Source organism: Melanotaenia boesemani, chromosome 2, assembly GCF_017639745.1.
Source record: "Melanotaenia boesemani isolate fMelBoe1 chromosome 2, fMelBoe1.pri, whole genome shotgun sequence".
Taxonomy (NCBI): domain Eukaryota; kingdom Metazoa; phylum Chordata; class Actinopteri; order Atheriniformes; family Melanotaeniidae; genus Melanotaenia; species Melanotaenia boesemani.
In genome coordinates this window covers 15,113,879-15,134,187 of record NC_055683.1, presented here as the reverse complement: position 1 = coordinate 15,134,187, position 20,309 = coordinate 15,113,879, and the positions used below count along the sequence as shown (strand labels likewise).

The 20,309-nt window shown below is 38.4% G+C and overlaps 1 protein-coding gene across 1 annotated transcript; it reads right to left on the bottom strand.

Annotated features, from left to right (window-relative positions):
- Positions 1-8,035: 8,035 nt before the first annotated feature.
- tspan35 (tetraspanin 35) lies at positions 8,036-15,531 on the bottom strand. The gene is made up of 8 exons (XM_041997127.1): positions 15,287-15,531; positions 13,403-13,478; positions 11,217-11,432; positions 9,214-9,288; positions 9,016-9,123; positions 8,804-8,935; positions 8,616-8,708; positions 8,036-8,531 (listed from the first exon to the last, which is right to left on the bottom strand). Exons 2-8 carry the CDS (start codon positions 13,457-13,459, stop codon positions 8,472-8,474), a joined length of 741 nt encoding a protein of 246 aa, XP_041853061.1. The 5' UTR covers positions 13,460-13,478; positions 15,287-15,531; the 3' UTR covers positions 8,036-8,471.
- Between the last annotated feature and the right edge of the window lie 4,778 nt (positions 15,532-20,309).

Genomic DNA, 20,309 nt, shown 5'->3' with positions numbered 1-20,309 from the left:
TATATGGGCCTATATATATATATGTATATACATATATAAAATTTTTCTTTTATAAATCTTCCAGTGAGTATAGGAATCATACAGAATTAGATTTAAACTCACTGTGACGTCGCAGCGAGCCTGTCTGAGGACGCAAATCTCGACAAGAAACTCGTGAGTTTCTTAGAACAAATATGAAGCCAGGAGCGAAACCAGAGGAGACACATGCAGCTGTGACAGTTGTAGTCTCGGAGTAGCATCTTTTTCTCTGTCTCCGTTCATATAAATTGCAGAGTTCTTTTTTCCCCCCTCAGACTCAAACATGTAAAACCCAAGAAATTTACAGCTGCTGTGTCGCAGCGTGACTTTCTACACAGAAACCAGCGAAGTTGTACCGCTGTTGCAGCGCAAAGCCTCGTTGGTGAACCGTCGTTTTCTTCGCTCGCACCTCCTCCTTGGATCACCGGAGCGTCACTGCTGTTTCATTGTGAAGCCATTTGCAATCCACACGGGCACAAAGGCGTCATGGCTCGGCTCCCATTTTGCGCATGGGGAATGTCGGCGTCGGTGCGGCTCTTTCAGCGACGCTTTTCCTCCAAGATTAGGACAAGGTGTCATCTACTGAGAGCAGAAATCTTTCAGCAGCTTCGTTTCTGTTAAAATGTGAAGTATTAAATCCTAACCGAGAAGAATCTGCATGCCTCTTTAAAGCTTTTTACTTGTGCTGTTCTTGTTCGGTCAAATAAATTTAAAGAGAGAAAAATGTCTATGTATTTGTATTAGTAATCCTATTAATTCATAAACAAAATTATTTTTGGTTTATTCTGTCTTTTTGCATCCAATTTCAAGAAAATATAAATACATACATTCTTCTTATAAGTTTTCGAGTGAGTCTATAAATCATATTTATTCATACACAAACTATTTCCACTCACAGAGAGAGGGCAGCGGTGATTCATTCATTCATTCACAGTTTGTGTATGAATCTACCTCCCACATATCTGAACCTCTTCAACTGTATATGTAATAAAAACAAAAAGAAAACGAAATTTCCATCCTCCATGTTGGGAAAGATGGGAGGGGGATCATGTCACCTGAGGAAATCAGACCACTAATGGAGTCCAAGCCAAACACCAAAAACCTCTTCTAGATAAGGTGAAAGTCACTCATGAAGTTTTAGTTATAAACATTTTGTCACACAATGTTATCAAAAATAAAAAGATAGATAAACTGGAGCATGAATCTGCAGGATTGGTCCTTTTTAGTGGAGCACATCAACTTGAGTTGCTGAGACTAAAACAAACTCTTTTTAGACATTTTCCTAACATGGAAATTATGCAAACTTTGCATGAAGACAATGGCCCTACTCATAAACAACATACAGCAGCTCAGTTACAAGGTGTGGCTCCATACACTGCATGAACTTTCTATTTCTACTGAACAACCAGTCACAATCCACCTGCTTGTCAAGCAAGGACCTGATAGATGATGTGGTTTTGGTGTGACCATGTCTGTAGAGTCCAGGTAAAGGAATGGGGTCACTCCAGAACAAGGCAAGTTTATTTGTATAACTCATGTCATGCTTAATCTTGAACACTAGCGCCACCAAGTGTTAAAATGTGTCTGAACAGAGGAAACTGCAGCCATGCAAAGTGCAAACAGTTTGACCACCATCACACACACACTTTAGCCATAACAGTTTGCACAGAAATGAACAAATTCACCACCATGTGCCAAACTATCTTTGTGTAGATTCACAACAACATAATCCTTCAGTTCTGGTGAAAATCAGGTCAAGTATCTGGTCTGTCTAGACCAGTTTTATCTCTGGAGAAGCTGCCTGGTTTGATGAACCTCATGATTGAGGTCTTCTTAATCAGACTCAAATGTCTGTGTAAACACAAATAATGGCTGCTCCTTGAAGAATGTTGCACTCTTTGGGTCTAGAAACTGCACCCCTTGCATCATATCATGGGTCTACCAGGTGGTCCTTCTCGGGTGCCGTATGTGGTTGTAGAGAGAACAATGACTCTCTCTCCAAGCAGCTCTGATTCACTGTCTTCTCCCTCAGATTCAGAAGTATCGTTGTCACTTCCAGTCTCATCCCTTCATGAAACTGTGAGGTAAAAAAACAACAACATAACCAAAAAGTACAGCCAAAATAAACAGAATAGATATGAAATAACATCACACAAATTACATGAAGCTAAACTTTTACTGTTCAAACAGGGCACATGGTTCACTGGCTGTACTCTGACCGGTGGTGGTGTTGAGCTGGAGATTTGTGTGACCACACTGTTGCTCATCTAGCTCCATGTTGGGAGCTGTGGGAGCTGCTGACATTGAGGCTGGGGTCTCGGCCTGATCTGTGTCTTTCTGTGTCTTATATTCAGTTTTCTTTATTAATTTATTATTGTTAATCCATTCACTATTACGTTTTCATGTTGTGTGTTCTCATTTTACAGAATACTGAAGTTACAGTTTTCATTGTGTATGCATGTGTGAGGTCAGACTGACCAGAGCTCTGATATGGCAGAGTTGAGACTGGTTTTTGCACCTGCTAGATAGCAATAGTTGTTTGGGATATCAGCTTGTTGTGTTATGTGGGCCTTGTCTGAAAACTGGAAAAAAGTGGCGCCACTCAGTCTTTTATTCCTCAATTTATTATTTTGCTGTTTGACCTTCAGCTGGGGACCCCAGAGTCTTTCCCAAGTTGGGATGACCACTCTCAATTACTTGCAAGTAATTCTTTATTCAGTACTTCTCCTGTAATAAACTTTTTATACTTTTACTCATTCCAGACTCCTGGTAATTTTTCTACAACATTCCTCTTTACAAAAAAGTTATAAACATCTCCCTTTCTTTTCATTCTTATACCTTTCTGTACAAAATTTGACTGGTTAAGGGTTATATTTATCTTCATTTTCATGCTGTAAATTATTTTAAAATCATCTAGCAGCCTTGCTAGCCTCCTGTTTAAATTAATATGGATCATGTAGCTCTAGCCTAGTTAGTGCTAGAAAATCGGATATTAAGGTACTCTGAATATCTTTATAGTTTATTTTGATCTGTAGTCCTTAAATACACTCACTGAAAACTAAAATATGACATGGTTTCTCCACATTATCTTAAAACTAGTCTATTGCTATCATATGACTAGATTAGCACTGCTACATAGCTTCATGCTAACATAAGGTTAAAAACTTTAAATAACATTAATATTTGTAGTTGCACAGGGACAAAATATTTTCTAGACATCTGCCGAATGACATTTGCAGAAGCACATTTTATGTAACAATAAAAAGAATAATGTCCAACTGAAATCAAAAGGGCTGCACGGTGGCGTGGTTGTTAGCCCCACAACCTCACAGCAAGAAGGTCGCAGCCGAGGCTCTGGGGATAGGTTCGAACCTGGAGAAACCTGTGTGGAGTTTGTATGTTCTCCCCATGTATGTGTGGGTTCTGTCGGGTTCTCCGGCTTCCTCCCATGCATGTTTGGTTAATTGGTTCTAAATTCTCCCTAGGAGTGTGTGTGTGTGTGAATGGTGATGGACTGGAGACCTGTCCAGGGTGTACCCTGCTTCTCACCTGCTAAAATGCTGGGTTAGGCTCCAGATAAGGACAGAAAAGTGTAGATAATGAATGACTGAAATGAAAAGTGCAAGCATTAAAGGGTTAATACTTCAGACTGTTGCAGTGACACCAAGAATCCATGCCTGTCTTAAAAGACATTTCTGTTCTTCTCCAGTGACTGTCCCTCACCTGAGGTGGCGCCTGGGTGTCGGATCAGATTTCAGACATGGCCAGTGTCACCCTGACTCCACCTCTAGTGCTGCCGCTGGAATACGACTGACAAAGTTCTTTACTCACATGCATAATTACTGGATTTTTCTCTGGGACTCAAAGGTTACGGCATGGGTCCCAAGTCCAGAACCAGAATTATCCTGCAACATTTAGATGCATCCCTTCTCCAAAATACCTGAATCAATTAACTGCTTGTTACCAGAACTCTGCAGAGCTGAATGACATGTGGATGAGGGATTCCAGCCATTTGGTGCTGGTGTGTTCGAGAACGGATGCATCTAAAAGGTGCAGGATAGCAGCTCTCCAGGACTGGATTCAAGTACCCCTGGTTTAGCCAGCATAAATCTACAGATTCCATTTTTTTTTCTTATTCTATCACATCCTGCCCAAATTGCAAAACTGCAAGATTTGGTATCAGTCCAGTACCAAGTAAATAACGGGCTACTATTGTCTATAATCATACAAATACTTTTTAATCAGGCTTTAATAGGACTTTTCCCCTTATGGAAAAATTAACACCTTAATGCAAAAAGTAATCTGTGGAATTAATATTTTTTTTCTTTTACTCAATATTGTATAAACAAGTTATTACTTTAAGGGAAAATCCAAAATAGGTATTATTTTGGCGGGAAAAGCTGATTTCGTCCATGTAGGTGTCTTGTGGTAAAATCTATTACAAACTTCATATATAAGGAGGATATGTGGTTGTTTTCAAGCCTTACATTGAATTATCAATACCTTCACAATAGTATTGATAATATTGATATACTATTGATATACTAATAATTGATAACTAATTGCTATACTAATATATACTGTCGGTATTAATATCATCTATATTTATATCGACCTGCCCACCACTAATTTACAGCAGCTGCTTCATCATGTAAACCAGGAGGTACTGCGCTCCAACAGATGTTACTGCTTTGTGATTTGTAGGTTTCAGCAGGAGCAGCTTCAGTACCTGTAACCTCCTCATCAGACTTGCTGAATATCGTCCTCCTCCTTAGAAACTTGTTTCTCTATATCCTTAAACTGCTGTGTGTCCTCAGCCTCACGTTCAGCAAAAATATGATCCAGTCTTTCTCTCATTTTGCATAGTCCAGACAGGAGATATGTTATCTGCTAGCTTACTAAGTTGATCTGTACATGGTTTAAGTATCTACACGTCTGTCTGGAAGAGCCTTTTGGAAGCAGAATCAGTTCATATAAAACACCAGCAGATGACAGTGTTTGTTTAGACATGAGATGGAACCGACATGAGTTGAAGTAAATAAATCCCTCAAGAGTGCAGCTCCTGCAGGTCTTAGATGTTTTCCTGCTCCAACACACCTGATTCTAATAAAATGGCTTTCCTCAACAGCTAGTTCTACCTGAACATGGTGACCTATTAATCTTCAGCAGGAAGCATCCAGAACCAGCAGGACCTCAAGAACCGACTTTGGGCATTCAAGGTGCACATGTGGCCCCTCCTCCCCAAATTCCCAATCCTCTATATTTAATCCACAAATATTCCACAGTGTGTTTCACTTCACGAACAAAAAAGTCTACTGCCACGTTTCGCATTACATTCAAATATCTTAACTTAAGCCACCTCATCAAGGTAACTGATAAAAATCATAATACAAGTTAAAAAATCCTTGATGTCAAAAAGATAATTTTTTTTTATATTTACTTTAAGTCTTGAAATTAAAGTATCCAAATCAGGTTTTTCCAGTAATAATAATTTATTACATTTCAAAACAATAACAAAGCAAACAAATGGGGCCAAGCCTATTAATAACAAATCAAACCAGGCTATTATATTCTCACATTTTATTCTTTTCTTTTTTTTTATTATACATTTATATGTTAGTAAATAATAGCCTAGTTTGATTTCTGTTTTTATTTTGACAATAAAGTTCGTTAATTTGAATGTCACCTCCTGCATTACAGCTGAGTTCACTTATTCATTCAAAATAAATATTCTAATAAATCTGGTGGAGGGAGTTTGCAGCTGAGTTAGTATTAATCTATTCAGAGCAATAGTAAATAATAATTTGTGATATACTTGTCTTATTCCTAAAGCAATAGCAGGGACATCTAATTGGGATTTAATATTAAGATAAACTTTATTTGTCCTTGGAAGGAAATTTGAGGTCTTTAACAGGGTATTAATTAGAGGGCTATAAAATATGCAGTCAGTTTGATAAATTAATCATAAGTAATCCCAAAGTAATGTTAACCCATTAAGGCCCGACCCACGAAAAAATGGTAAGAAAAGTCCAATTTTTAAAATATGAGGTCTTTATTTGGCCCTTTAACAGAATATATATATATAAAAAAAAACGTTTTGGGGGAGGATATCTACCATTTATTACCATGTGATACATTAAAAATATTATAATGTGGTTTTCTGCTTTTGGGTATCTATTAGGGAACAGAAGACAAGAATCAGATTGTATTCAACAGGATTTTGAGGAACGTTTATACCATAAATTGAAGCTAAATTTCTTAAAAACTGTATGTAACAAATATGTCGGCTGGGCTCTTCTGGGTTAAGGCAATATTACCTGGTCCTACAGATTTTTCCCACAGCATTAAGACTAACTTATTTGTTTGACTGTAGCTGTCTAACAAGTCTGAAGATTATCCATGAAAACTTTTCATATTACTTCACTGAATTGTGTTGAATATTAACTTGTCATACTTTAACCAGTCCTGTCCAAAGACCAAGTTAAACCAGTATGAGGAAGTTTTTGTTCCAGACTAAGAGCACAGAACAACACCAGAGTCCAAACTGATGTAAAACATAAGCAGAGAAAGTGCTGCTTCCTTCTAACAGTGAACCATTATGCATACGCTGTTTCTGTTCAATGAACAAGACTGTTCTTTGTTTCTCTTTTGTTTTTGTTTTATTTTGTTAAAATGATATTAGGTTTTATAATAATTTGGATTTTACTAAAAGAAACTACCAATCAGTCAAAATAGAGTTTCAAAACATTAAATATGTTGTAAAGAAGAGATCATTTTAATAAAATATATCTAAACAAAAAACCTTTTTGTTTATGTTTATATAGGAGCCCTTCACAGATATCATCTTAACTACACCCGTCCATTGAACTAGAGGTCCAGGAAAGTTTCTGCCTGGATCTCATCTGAGGAAACTGAAATGCCTCCAAAAGTTGCTCTTTGTTTATCTTTAGATTTTCCCTTTAAGGATGCTTCACAGTTTTTTCAATAGGGTTGAGCTCAAGGGATAAAGGGGAGTTTATCTACCTCATGATGTGGCCACAGATTTAGTGTTAATTTTTCCAGCATAGAAGTTGTCTTTACTGCAGAAAGCACAGTTCTTCCTTTTACACCACAGCAGGAAATGGTCAGTTAGAAACTGAATATGTTTAGCAGAGGTCATTTTGACACCCTCAGGCACTGTAAAGGGGTCTACCATCTCACTCCCCATGAGAGTGAGCTGGTGCTGTCAGCTTGCTGATGCTGCAACCTTGTTGGGACATAGTGGGCATTCACCCACCAACCAGAACTCCACCCATCTGGACCATCAAGTGTAGCATGGCAATAATTAGTCAATAAAACTGTTTGAAAATTAGTCTTCATGTATTTCTGAGACTACGGAGCTTGCATCTCTTTGTGAACATTGTTAAAGGGTGGCCCAAATACAGCTTATATACAAGTGAAGCCTGTGGAGTATCCTGGATGGAGAGGTTTTTGGAACTGCACCAAGAACCTCTCCATCACCAGCAGCTACAAGCTGCTCATCAGTGACTTTTTAAGAGCTGCTCTCTTAATAGGATGTATTTACCCGAGAGAGACTTTTCTTGATATGTATTTATTTAACTAGCTTAATATTGTGCAGCAACCTCCTTAATTAGTTTCCCTTTACTGAAGCTCACATGGGAAACTGATTATCAGACCTGTGTGAGACTGTTGACAGGACCAACTACACAAGATAAATAAACTTCGAAGGTCTATTTATTATCAATGCTGTCTGACTCAAACACACAACGCTCGCTTATCTATAAAGTAGATATTATTTACATTAACTCATATATTGATGCCATCATGGAGTAATTTTTTCCATCTCTAAGCTCCCTTTAAACCGCAGCTTTAAAATGTTCCTCCACCCTCTGTGCTTGTTTTTAAGTGTGATAAACGTGGAAAGCAGGTGTTTTGTAGCTTCTTTTCCCCCCATATAGACTTCTCTGAGATTCCTGAAATGCACGAAACCAGATAAACACACAATATTTTTCCCTGGAGGTATAAGCTTTATTCCAAAATCAATCACTTTACAATTTACAAACACATAAAGATTTACCATTTTACAAGCTACATTATGGCAAAAACCTCCACAGTAGTGCTTCCCGTCTCCAACACAGACACCAGCTCTCGTTTCATTATCACAGTAACTGTACCGTGTGATTCCTCATTAACTGGCTCTGTGTTGAAGGCAAGAGCACTCCTTGACATTTACAACTGGTGCGTAGTAAACTGTTCTTAAGAAATAAACGATTTACATTCATAAATGGACTCTATTAGATAGATGTATGTCTATTAAAAATATCTGCGTTATGTCTTTAAGTAGTTCTTGATTGCACAAGACCAGACAGTCACTGTCTTCAGCGATGAGCCACTGCAGGAGGCAATATAAGGCGTGATTAAAAAGATCCTTTTGAGGCGTTTACTGTGTGTACTCAGGCCATCGTGGATTTTATTCTGCAGTACAGGATCATTGAGACAACCATGGCACATATCTGAGGGGGAAATACATTTTTAGTAAAGTTAACAAATGTATACTAAACAGTAAAAAAATTGCTCTGCATGATGTTTGGTCATACCTCCAAAGCTGCAATTCCAAAGGCTACGGCCACAATAACTACGGCGTTCTTATCAATCAGAAGCTTGATTCGTGGATAGCAACCATAGATCCCCTAATGAAGATAAAAAGTAGTAAAACTCATTATTAATAGAAATGTTTTGGATCATGTATAGAAATTATTCTTTCCACATGGTGAGAAGTTCATACCGTGCTTTGTGCCAGTGTTTGATTGCATTGGACAACACCCAGACAGCACTGTGGCGGATATGTGCTGTTCTTTGTAGTATAATATGGAGAACTTGTAAAGTCTGTGAAGTTGTTGAATCCACAGCAGCTTAACTGCAAAGAGAGCCCACGTTACAGAGAGTTTTGGTGAAGATGAACGGGAGAGAAATCGTTATCATTTCAGGTGCACGTACCGTGCTCATTGTACTGTTCCACAGTCCTGTGACGTCTGGATTCCTCCCGAAGTCCTTCCTGATGCTGGCAACAGCTGCCGTGCCAACCTGGGAGATCAGCTGATCTGCCTACGATTCAAGGATATATTACATCATTTTGAATCCCTGATGATGCTTCAGCCATGATAATCTGCTTTTATAAGATTTTTAATAACTTACCAGAGGTCTGAAGGCCAAAATCACTATTGCTCCTGCAACCTCTGCGATGAAGACCAGCAAGACTATGATGAAGAACTGAGGAGATCAGAGTTATACAGGTTATTGACGAGCATTAACTACAACAGCAAACATTTTTTTAACTAATTTACCAACAAATTCTTCATCTGTCGTAAGAGTAATCCTTTGCAGGCCTAAACGATGACTGAGCATCCAACAGGCTCCACTGAAGACAGCAGGTCAAGAGTCGGCTGAGAGTACCGGATTTTATACGGCTGGGCTTTTACCATAAGACATATCAGCAATGTAATGTATGTGATTGTGCCAACCTGATGTAGCAAATAACATAGTATATTTGCATTTGATGGTAAACATTTATGCATGCCCTATACTTTGTTATTAGGAGCACGTGTGTGAATGTATTAAGCCCAACGTGACTTTGATAAGAGAACATTGGGAATCTGATGTGACTGAGCCATGGGAATGGTCAGGGCTAGTCGAGCCCTGGGTGCTGCTCCATGGGACGGAAACCTATTTTTTAAGGCATGATCAGATTGGTAGATCTGAAATGTAATGAATGGATAAAAATAAAGGGGCAAGGACTAGCCAGGCCCTGAACCGTATAAGAACAGCAGTCCTGTGAGAGTAAAATCAGTCTGAATTGTATTTTTATGCTGGTGTAATAAATGCACCCTGATGCACCTCGCTGTCTTGATGCCAAATATTCAGATAAAAGATGAATTATTGTCAGATACATGACATCGCTTTACCTCATGTTTAAGTTTAGATAAACATTATTGTGCCTGGACAGAAGTGGCCCCAAGAAATTGTGGGATGGTATTATCATATTTCTTTCATAAAGGATGCTCTTTCCTTTGCTAAAGGAGCTAATGAAGGAGGCACTGAAGCTCCTTTCTGTAGTATTTAGAGAATCTAAAGCTCTTGTCGTGGCTGCTGCGATTTTACTCAGCTGGGAACCTTTGACCAGAGTGAAGTTTTCTCTTTTTTGTATGTTTTCTATCCACCAGAAGTCAATAATGTCTTTTTAGTTAGTCTGTTCTATGTAAACTAGTTCATGTAACCTATTCACCTTCATCCACTGACTGAGACACCCTCCCTTTTATCTAAACCTTAACCTCCCTTTTTTATCAAATGCATGGCTTGAGGGCCCCCTAGTGGGTCTGATCTGGGTTGCTGGTCGAATTTGGTAAATGTGATGATGACACTGGAGACATTAACTGGATTTTTAAATATATATATACAAAAGTAACTTCAATATTTAATTTGTCCACATGAGGTTGAATTTCTAATGTTTGAATATCAATAATTTACTGGATATTTTTTTAATATCTTCTTGCTTAATAGATCTCATTTTGATGTGTATGATAAAGTGATTCTGGTCAGAATTATTACAAAGCTGTAAAAAAGTTCAGGTATGTGCATTTAAAATAACTTCTAGATGTGGACAAGTTACTTTCATTTTTCTCAAAGAATTTCAGGTTGTTTATATTATGTTTTCTAAAATGATTGGACTAAGCAGTAGATAAGATGGTTAGATGGGTGTAGAAAACAAAGAAGGTAAAAATCAAGCGCTTTCATTATTTACGGAAATTAAACTCATATTTTTGTGTTTTGACTCACTTGAAATCAAACTGCGTTGCATGTGGCCCCTGAACTAAAATGAGTTTGACACCGCACACCTGTTTTCCTTCAGTCTGTCACCTGTCTGCAGCCCGTCTGTCTCTGTCCAGACATAAACTAAATCCTTCTGTTTCTACTTACTTTGCATGCCACCTTCTGCTCTAGTTTTAAAGTTTAAGACATAAAATTAATTGGAAATATTCTGCAATGTAGTTTAAAATGAACAATCACCAAATGCTCTTCGGCTGTTCACCACAAACACGTTAAACCTCTCATCTATCTCCTAGTAAGTGCACGATTAATACATCATAAGTTTATTTTATTATTATTTCTTTAAGCCTCTGAGAAGTGTGGCAACACCTTACCAGCAGCAGCATGCATTTGCTTTCCTTGATGGCTCCACAGCATCCGAGAAAGCCGATGATGACCAGCAGAGCACCTATCGCAATCAACAGGTAGCCCACATTGAGCAACTGACTGAGCGCTGCTGGCGCTTGTTCAATTTTCCCAAGGAAACTGAGGACAGATCCACTGTCCACCTTCACCCAGATCCCAACACCAAGGATAGTGGCACCTGCCAACTGAAGGGGAGAATATGGAGAGGAGAAGAGGTTCAGCTTTCAAGGAGCATTCTCCAGATTTAAAATGAAAATGCCACGTCACACGGGATGGATAAGGCTGCTTCAGCAGTAATGTGTATATCATTCATCTGCTGTTACATTGTCATATAAATCCATGTTTCTTTGCCACTGTGTGTTGGGTGTTCTTTGTTTTGTGCTTGAAGCATGGTGACTAGAAACAGACTTTTTGAGATGTAGCTTTAATTATCTGGGTACATGGGAGGCTAATAAATGTTGAACTAGCTGTTTCCACTAAGACTTGATGTGGATTACTGTGAAGTGATGAAACAACAATACAATGACAGAACCAGATGCCAAGACCACCAGTTCTGCACCAGACTCAGTTGGGCCTCAATGTAATGAGAGAGATTTGAGAATGAAGCAGATTGTCACAAAGAATGGTGACAGAGATTTTGTACATTGTACACTGGAGCGCAGAAACACTGTGTTTGCACATTATCAAGTAGTTGGACATATTTTTTGTTGATAGTCCTGTGTGGACATTACTTTTTTTCCTCTCTCTCTTTGGGAGCAATGGGGAGTAGATAAATAACATTGGCGTTTGAAGGATTTCTCTCTTCTCGTCATCAGAACCTTTACCAGGTTAGACCATTTTTTCTTCAGAATTGCCTTTATTCTTGGTGTCATAGATCCAACAAGGTGTTGGAAACATATTCCTCAGAGGTTTTTCTCCATATGGACATAAACAGCATCACACAGTTGCTGCACATCCATGATGAGAATCTGCTTTGTTGGATTGAGATCTGGTGGAGGTCATTGGAGTCCAGTGAACTCATTGTCATGTTCAAAACAGCAGTTGGAGATGATCTGAGCTTTGTGACATGGTGCATTTTCCTGCTAGAAGTAGCCATAAGAAGATGCTACACTGTGGTCATAAAGGGATGGACATGGTCAGCAACAATACTCAGGTAGGCTGTGGTGGTTAAACCAGGCCATGTTGGTACTAAGAGGCCAAGAAAATCTCCCCCCACACCATCACACCACCAGCAGCCGGGACTGTTGATACCAGGCAGGATGGATCCATGTTTTCATGATGTTTCCACCAAATTCTGAACCTAACATCTGAATGTGGAGCTGAAATGGAGACTCATCAGACCAGCAACGTTTCTCCATCTTCTATAGTCCAGTGTTGGTGAGTCTGTGTGAATTGTAGCCTCGGTTTCCTGTTCTTAGCTGACAGGAGGAACCCGGTGTGGTCTTCTGCTGCTGTAGCCCATCTGCTTCAAGGTTGGACATGCTGTGTTTTCAGTGCTTATTTGACTTCCTGTTGCCTTTCTATCATCTTCAACCACTCTGCCCATTCTCCTCTGACATCAACAAGACATTTTGGTCCAGACAACTGCTGCTCGCTGGATATTTTCTCTTCTTCAGACCATTCTCTGTAAACCCTGGAGATGGTTGTGTGTGAAAATCCCAGTAGATCAGCAGTTTCTGAATTACTCAGACCAACAACCATGAAACATTAAAAGTTACTTTAACTCTGATGCTCAGTTTGAACTTGCAAGTCGTCTTCATCATGTCTACAACAAGTAGTTGAACAGGTGGACCTGATAAAGTGGCCAATGAGTGTATTTAGATTGTTTAATTTACAAATAGGGGGAAAATATCCATTTATAGCAATATCTGAAAATGTTTGGCTAAAGAAGAGTCCTGTAAAAAATGCCACTTTCAATAGCCAACAGGTTATTTAAATAAAACATTTTCTATTCAAAGTATTTTTGCTCGCTTGGTTAAAAGAGCTATTGACTTCTGTCTCTGTTTCTGTGTGTCATGTATGTTCTTCCACTTTATTTGCATGACTGGACACATCATTCCTGTTGCAGACTAATGTTTCCGCAAAGGAGTAAACTGTAAAAAAGTTAAATCAAATTTAAAATAAAGGTAATAAATCAGTAAAATGTATTACTTACAAAGATGATGCCATTGAAAGCAAACATCATGACTTTGAGGAATCCAAAGCATCCCATTTCTGCAGCTGATATTGTCCTACAGTGGAAAACAATAAACAGGTTAAAGATGCTCGGCATTAGTCAGAATGAACTTGAAATACTTTTATATATAGAATTATTTTAGTTGATCTGATCTTTATTTAGCAGTTTAATGACCAGAATGTCAAGTTTTTACTTCCACTATGACTCATTCAGTGTTTGTCATGAAGATTTTATTTTTTTGGCTGCTTTTATCACTTCGGTAATAAAAAAAAAAAAAGAAACCACATCTGCACATGTAAGAGTCATTTGTGTCCAACATTTTAAAAATCTTCATGATCACTGCGTCATTATGAAATTTAAATTAAGCGATGCATTCGCTGAGCCTTTTCCTTCATGAAGTGGGAGCTCCCCCCCACAAGCTTAATAACTTATCTAATAGTTCGAGTTCTTGAAAGTTTATGGTACACGAGGGTTGTATGATTGAGGAAGTAAACTGTATTTTTCAGGTTTTTTTCACTGCACAAATTGAAAACCAGCCATATGCAAAATAAAGAAACCAAACTCTGGAGCTGCAAATCAAAAACACGGATGTAAAAGTTTCCACTCTGTCTTCAGTTTTCACTCTTTTTAAAATGTTATCGTACTAAAAATCCTAAACCTTAGGATGAATCTATATCCTTTACATTAAACAAACAGCAGGATGATACGATGGTAAATCAAGGGGTAAAATAATGAAAATTACAGCAATGCAGCCCACTCTGTGTGTCTACTCATGCACACACGTTGTTCATTTTAATGACTCCTACATGTGTACTCATGCAAATATGTTTATTTTTAAACCATATGATGTTTTTACCACTTGGTAAATGTGTGAATGTGTAGAGCTCCAGGAAGGGGAACAGTGCCCTTTGTGTGGGGCAACAGTGACAGAGCACAACCGTCTTGTATATAGCAGCAGGCTGTTTTCTTAGAACAGCAAAATCCCTTGATGCTTTTTCTCTCCATTATTTAATTGATACTTGTGGTTTTGCTGCATCGTTTTAGTTATTTTTATTTTCTTTATTTAGCCAGGATGGTTCCACTTAGACAGAAGAGCCATACCAACTAAAAATCCAACATATTTATTTATTTTTCCAGTTAAAAAAAACTATAAAACAGCAACAGGTTTCCCTCAGGGTACTTCTTAAAACACCTTTAAATGCATCTCTAGAGGGTAGTGTATATAAGCTGATAAGTTAATAACAATATCACCTTCTGCTAATGACTGCTCAGAAAAAAAACACCTCATTTAAAACAGGAAGTTGTTGGCCAGTTCTTTCAGGTCACCCAGTAAAGCTGTCGCTCATCAAGTTAATCATACATCTGGGGACAAGGATGCTGTCTGAAGCATGATGAGCCGTTGCCTTGACTCCCCAAAACTCCCACAACCAGTTCACTACTCTGAGCTTTTCCGACTTCCTCCTGGTCAGCAGCAGCGACACACCGAGGAGTCAGCTTGGTGATGTATTAACAAGCCGAAGTCACATGCAAATCGCACCATGCCCCAGTAATGGTTGAAAAATGATCCACCAGAAACCTTTCTCTGTCACAAAGTACAAAAGCCGAGATAAATCTCACTCTGAGCAACAAAACCAAACTGTTTCTGAAGAACGGGCTTCCATCAAAACAGAGAAATCTCAAAGGACTCCATTGAGGGCAATAATTACAGGCAGGTCTCCAGAGACAAAGGATCATTGTTGGATGGATCCCTCTCTGTGTTGGTACGGTACTTGGAAAAATAACAATACAAAAACCTAAGAAGATGAATCGTCTTGTTTAAATTAAGGTAACAACCAGTCAAAGTGAAGTAATTTTTCTTCTTACCTGTCAGAGAAGTGTAAGAATGTGCTGGGAGGCTGATTTCAGTCTCCACCTGCTCGGCTCTGATGGAGGCTGTTGTCGTAGGAGAGGTCACAGGAACACAGGAGTGTATTATTCTTCTGGCTTCACTAAATAACCCACAGTACACCCTCTGTCTCTTGTTTTCTATGGCTTTGTTACTCTGTAGGGCATAAAAGAGCCTCTGAGGGATTTTTTCAGTAGTCTGCTCTTGTTTTAAGGCTGCCGGCTGGTTATAAGTGCTAGGAAGAGAGGGAGGGGGAGTGGGTGGGTGGGTGTGACCAAAGCAGCTGAGTAATATCACATCACCATGGAGCTGGGCTTGTAGTTCCAGAGAGAGGAAAGGGGGGGAGAAAGGGTAGAGGGAGGTCACCTGAATCACCTGTGTGTACAGTAGCAGAACCAGCTCACGTACTGCATGTTAAACTCTTTCCCGATATTAAACTGAACACTTCCTGTAAACACAACAAAATGTAGCTGGTAATAACTGCAAAGATCACACACAAGAACAATGACGGTAGATTTTCCATTTGCAAAGGAAGCTGTGTCATCCGCTGTGGTAACCACAGCCATGGGCATAGCTTGATTGTAGCTCAACAAAACACATGCTAATAATAAAATAAAGAAAACACTCCAAAAGGGTTTAAACTGCAATGGAAAGCATAAAGAAAAAAATAAAATATCGTAAATCAATTTTTATTCCCAATAAAACATTAAAAACATATCAAATGTTAAAGTGAGATATTTTAATACAAAAAAAATGATAGTTTTAGCTCATGGATCAGCTTTTCAATTTGTACAGCAACACATCTAAAAAAAAAAAAAAGGGCTGGAATTAGATCAACAACAGGTTGGAAATAGACCTAGAGCTGAAGGGAAACAGTAGGAACAACATTTCCAACTAATTAGGTTTACTCACAACAAGTCATTAACTAGACTGTGTATTAAAAGAGCACCTTAGAGAGGAAGAGTCTCTCTGAAGTTCAGCAATATGCAAGAAAACTGTCTACAAATTCTGGAACAAATTCAGAATAATGTTGCTCATCTACAATAAGAAAGACACTCAATATTCCATCATCTATAGTAATCATCATCAACGTCAAAAGATTTAGACAACCTGGAGACATCTTGGTTTAGCCCCGTTTCCACCAACTCGTTCGGGCCGGGTCGGGACACATTTTTTTACACACATAACCCTAATATCTGACCAACCCATCCTAATTTTTTGGAACCCTTCTGTTCAGGTACCAATCTAACTGGTATAGAATAAAAGCAGCAGTAGCTCTTTGTTTAGAGCAACATATGTCTATATTTTTTGCTGATTAAATCTCTGTTTAAAATGTCATCACAAAGCACTACCAAGAAAAAAAGAACACTGTTGGATGATCGCCATTCTCATTCTTTCTTTCGTTTTGGTTATACTTTAAGGAACGTGCTACACTCTGACAGCATCATGTTAGCTGAGGCATCCATCGCTGTCCGGCTGATACTCCGCCTCTCAGGTAAGGTTACTGGCATTCAACAAGATTACAGTTTACAAACCATATCCACATCCACAGGTACATGGCAGAAAATAAGTATTGGATGTCCATGATCTTTGGACCCCTTAGGCAGCAATGCATGAAAAATGATGATGTCCTGGAAATCCCCTCCAGGAATCATTGTCTTTATTCACTGTGCAGTCCATTAATGCGGGTTAATGCTCCATTATACAAAGAAGAAGCTGCACATGAACACAATAAAGAAACAGTGCCAGCTTTTCTGGGGAAAATATCTAAATATTCTGAGATAAACAGTTCTGTGGTCAGACTAAACAAAGTTTAATAACTAGTTAACTATCTTGGTTACCACAAGACAACAATGACTACTCTTTTCTGAGATAATGGACTAGTTTATGTTGTTATCTAGAACCTGTCAAGTAGTGACTACTAAATTTTGAGCTCACCTTAACCATCTTGTGAGTTTGAGAAAAGAAAACTCATCATCTTGTGGTAATCAGTTACAGTAGGAGGTTATTTTCAGGAAATAAATGGTCTTCCTGGATAATAAGAAAACTTCACTTATAACAAATCTGTCAAGGTTAACGCATAACTGACGCATTAATGCCAATTCCTTTTAAACGCGCCATTTATTTTAATGTAGGATTAATCTGAGTAGTTACAGGTAGTGAAGCAGAAATACCGCTGTGGTAGAAAGAAGTAGAAATGGACACATAATGCATCTTTTCCACAGACTGTTTAGTTTTAAAGCTCTGAGAGATGGTTCTGTGGACAAGACTAAGGTCATTTTTATCTAATGTGGATGTGAACTAAGTTACTACTGTAGTATGTGACGTCTCAAATACCACCTGCTGTGCGAGCAAACAGCTGATTCAGAGAGCACTCATCCTCTAACGGCCATGATGGAGCTTCCAGTGAAGACATCCTGATCATTTTACAAGCAGGAACCTTTCAACAGCTAACCTGGATAAACAGTTTCTAGACCATTTACTCCAGTGTATAGTATACTGTTTCTACATGAAGACGAGGCTGGTGTGAGAGAATGTGTGAGTACATGCGTGTGTGTATGTCTGTGTATGTACACGTAATCCAGCCTCAATGGGTAAATGTAGCATATAACAAAAGTGCTTTATTCTATAACTGCAGGTAGAAAACTAAAAGTATTAAAAACATGATAAATATCCTGTTATGGTACATTAAGAAAATCTTTAATTAATAAGCAATTAAATATTTTGACTGACAGCCCTACTTTTAAAAACAAGCTTGACGATTTTGAGATAAAAAAATTAACTAGTAATCTTGAGATAACTTGAGGACATGCCTTTACATTTTACTTCCACTTGTTTTCATGCATTAAAATATGGTGGTAAAGACTTAAAGACTTGTGAGTCTATTTTAGCTCCATAGATATCGGTATAAGCCGGGAAGAAGGAGATATAGTAATATATCTCCTTCTTTAAATAGTCCATTTAAACTTGTTAATCCATTAAGAAAAAAAACCCAAAACAAAACAAACCTCGCAAGTCTTAATCTCAACGTCCACACATGCAGTGGGAAACACTAAAATCAGTTTTGTGGGTAACTTGTGTTCACCTAGCCAGCAAGAATCAGACATACTACAACAGTTTAGAGGATACAAACTTAAACACAGAAAGCTAGGTTTTATTGCACTTCATTGACAGCTATTTTAGGCTTTTATGTAGAATTTAACATCTTGTGAATAAGAAAGCAAATTACAATTTCTATTAATGCCAATTTAAATTTCCAAAAATGGATAATTCCTCCATCAGATTACCATCACTGTACAGTACAGGCAGGGACTCTGTAGCTTATCTTTATTAGCAAGGTATGATAAACGAAGCTGTTTGCTTTGATGACGTGTTGGAGGTGAGTTGATTTGAACAAGCTCAGGGTGGATCCTCTCTGATGCATCATCCAACAATAGCAAGACTCCTGCTCATTTTAAACACAGCCCCATGTGTACAAAACAAACATCCACTCCTCAGTTCAGATTTACTTTACTGCTTTTGGCCCCTTTTATTCATTGTGGTCTGGTGTATGATGCTCTACGGATTTAGCTAATGAACACACGTTACTCATTTTGTAGAGTGAGATTTAAAGGATATGAACATGTTAACTTTATTATCTATAAATGAATCCTAAAATAAGCAATCCATTCTTACCTTGTCAATACCTCAAGTTGCTCCCAGTTTGCAGATTTCTGTTTGTCCACTTGCCTTTTTGAGAACTGCCCAAAGGTTCTCGATTGGATTAAGACCTCAAAAGTTTTCAGGCCAAACTTTTTCACTGTTTGGCACAACATAGGACTCATGGTAGCATGTACCTTTTATATTTCCAGCTATCAACTTAAGGTAATCGTCTGTATGGAAAAAGAGCCAGTTTATAGGATAAGCCTGTCAAAAATACCCATACCACTGGACTATCATTTGCAACGCAGCACACCTAATCTCATTTTTGTGTAGGGTTAAAAAAAAAAACATCAGTTTACATTCCCACTCATAAGGACAGCCTAAGTACAGGTATATACAACCAAAACTTTATTGAAATAAAATTTGGAAGCAATTTGTGATTAGATTTGAACGGAACTGTGGCGTTCCTCCTCCTCTTGCCTTTCCTCCAACACAAACTGCTGCTGACTGCAAGACTTTCTCAGCAGCAGTAGCAAGGTGATGTAAGGTAACGCCCACCCCTATAACTTAAAGTGGAAAGGAGCGGAAATGAAACCTTTTTTCTTCTCGTGCACAGTGCACCCTTTACAGCACTTGCCCACATCACCCAGAGCAAAAACTGCCTCTGTAAGCGATACCATATCATACCAACTTTAGCATCCCTCACCTTCCTCCCAACCCATTTTTGTTTGGATATCAAGATCTTATCGTTTAAGTATTCAAATAGGTTAGCAGCTTCGTATCTTTCTAGCATTACTCTCAGTCCTTAAAGAGCTCTGAGACCTGCTGACCAGATGCTTCTGGTTGTCCCTGTGCGGTTTTGAGGTGTTTTCATTTCTTTTGTTTCTGAGAAAGTTTTTCTTTATGGTATTGGGACTTCAGCAACAGATTCTGTGGTTTCTGTAAGATGCAAGATGGTCCCTTGCAGATTGGGTTTATTTAGTCACCACCAGATCCCATGAGACTGGATATATTGGGTAGTTTAGAGTACAGTGAAAACCTCAGACACTCGTCTTTTTTTTTTTTTTAGTCCTTCCAGCTGTTCTGCTTATGGGATGTTTAGCAAGCTGGCATAATGTCAAAGTGACATCCAGAGCAGGGTTCCTCACTTACCTCCACTGATGGGTTTAAAGTTGAGGCAGATCAGTGTTTACAGTTTCCTCTTCACAGAAACTACTTACATCTAAAATGAAGGGAGTTTATGACAAAAGTTCATAAAAGTTTAAACCTTGAATGTCTTGACTTAATATTTCTGCACACACTTTTGCAGAAACACACACACCTAGATTACAAGACAGAAACACACTGAATGATCGGTGA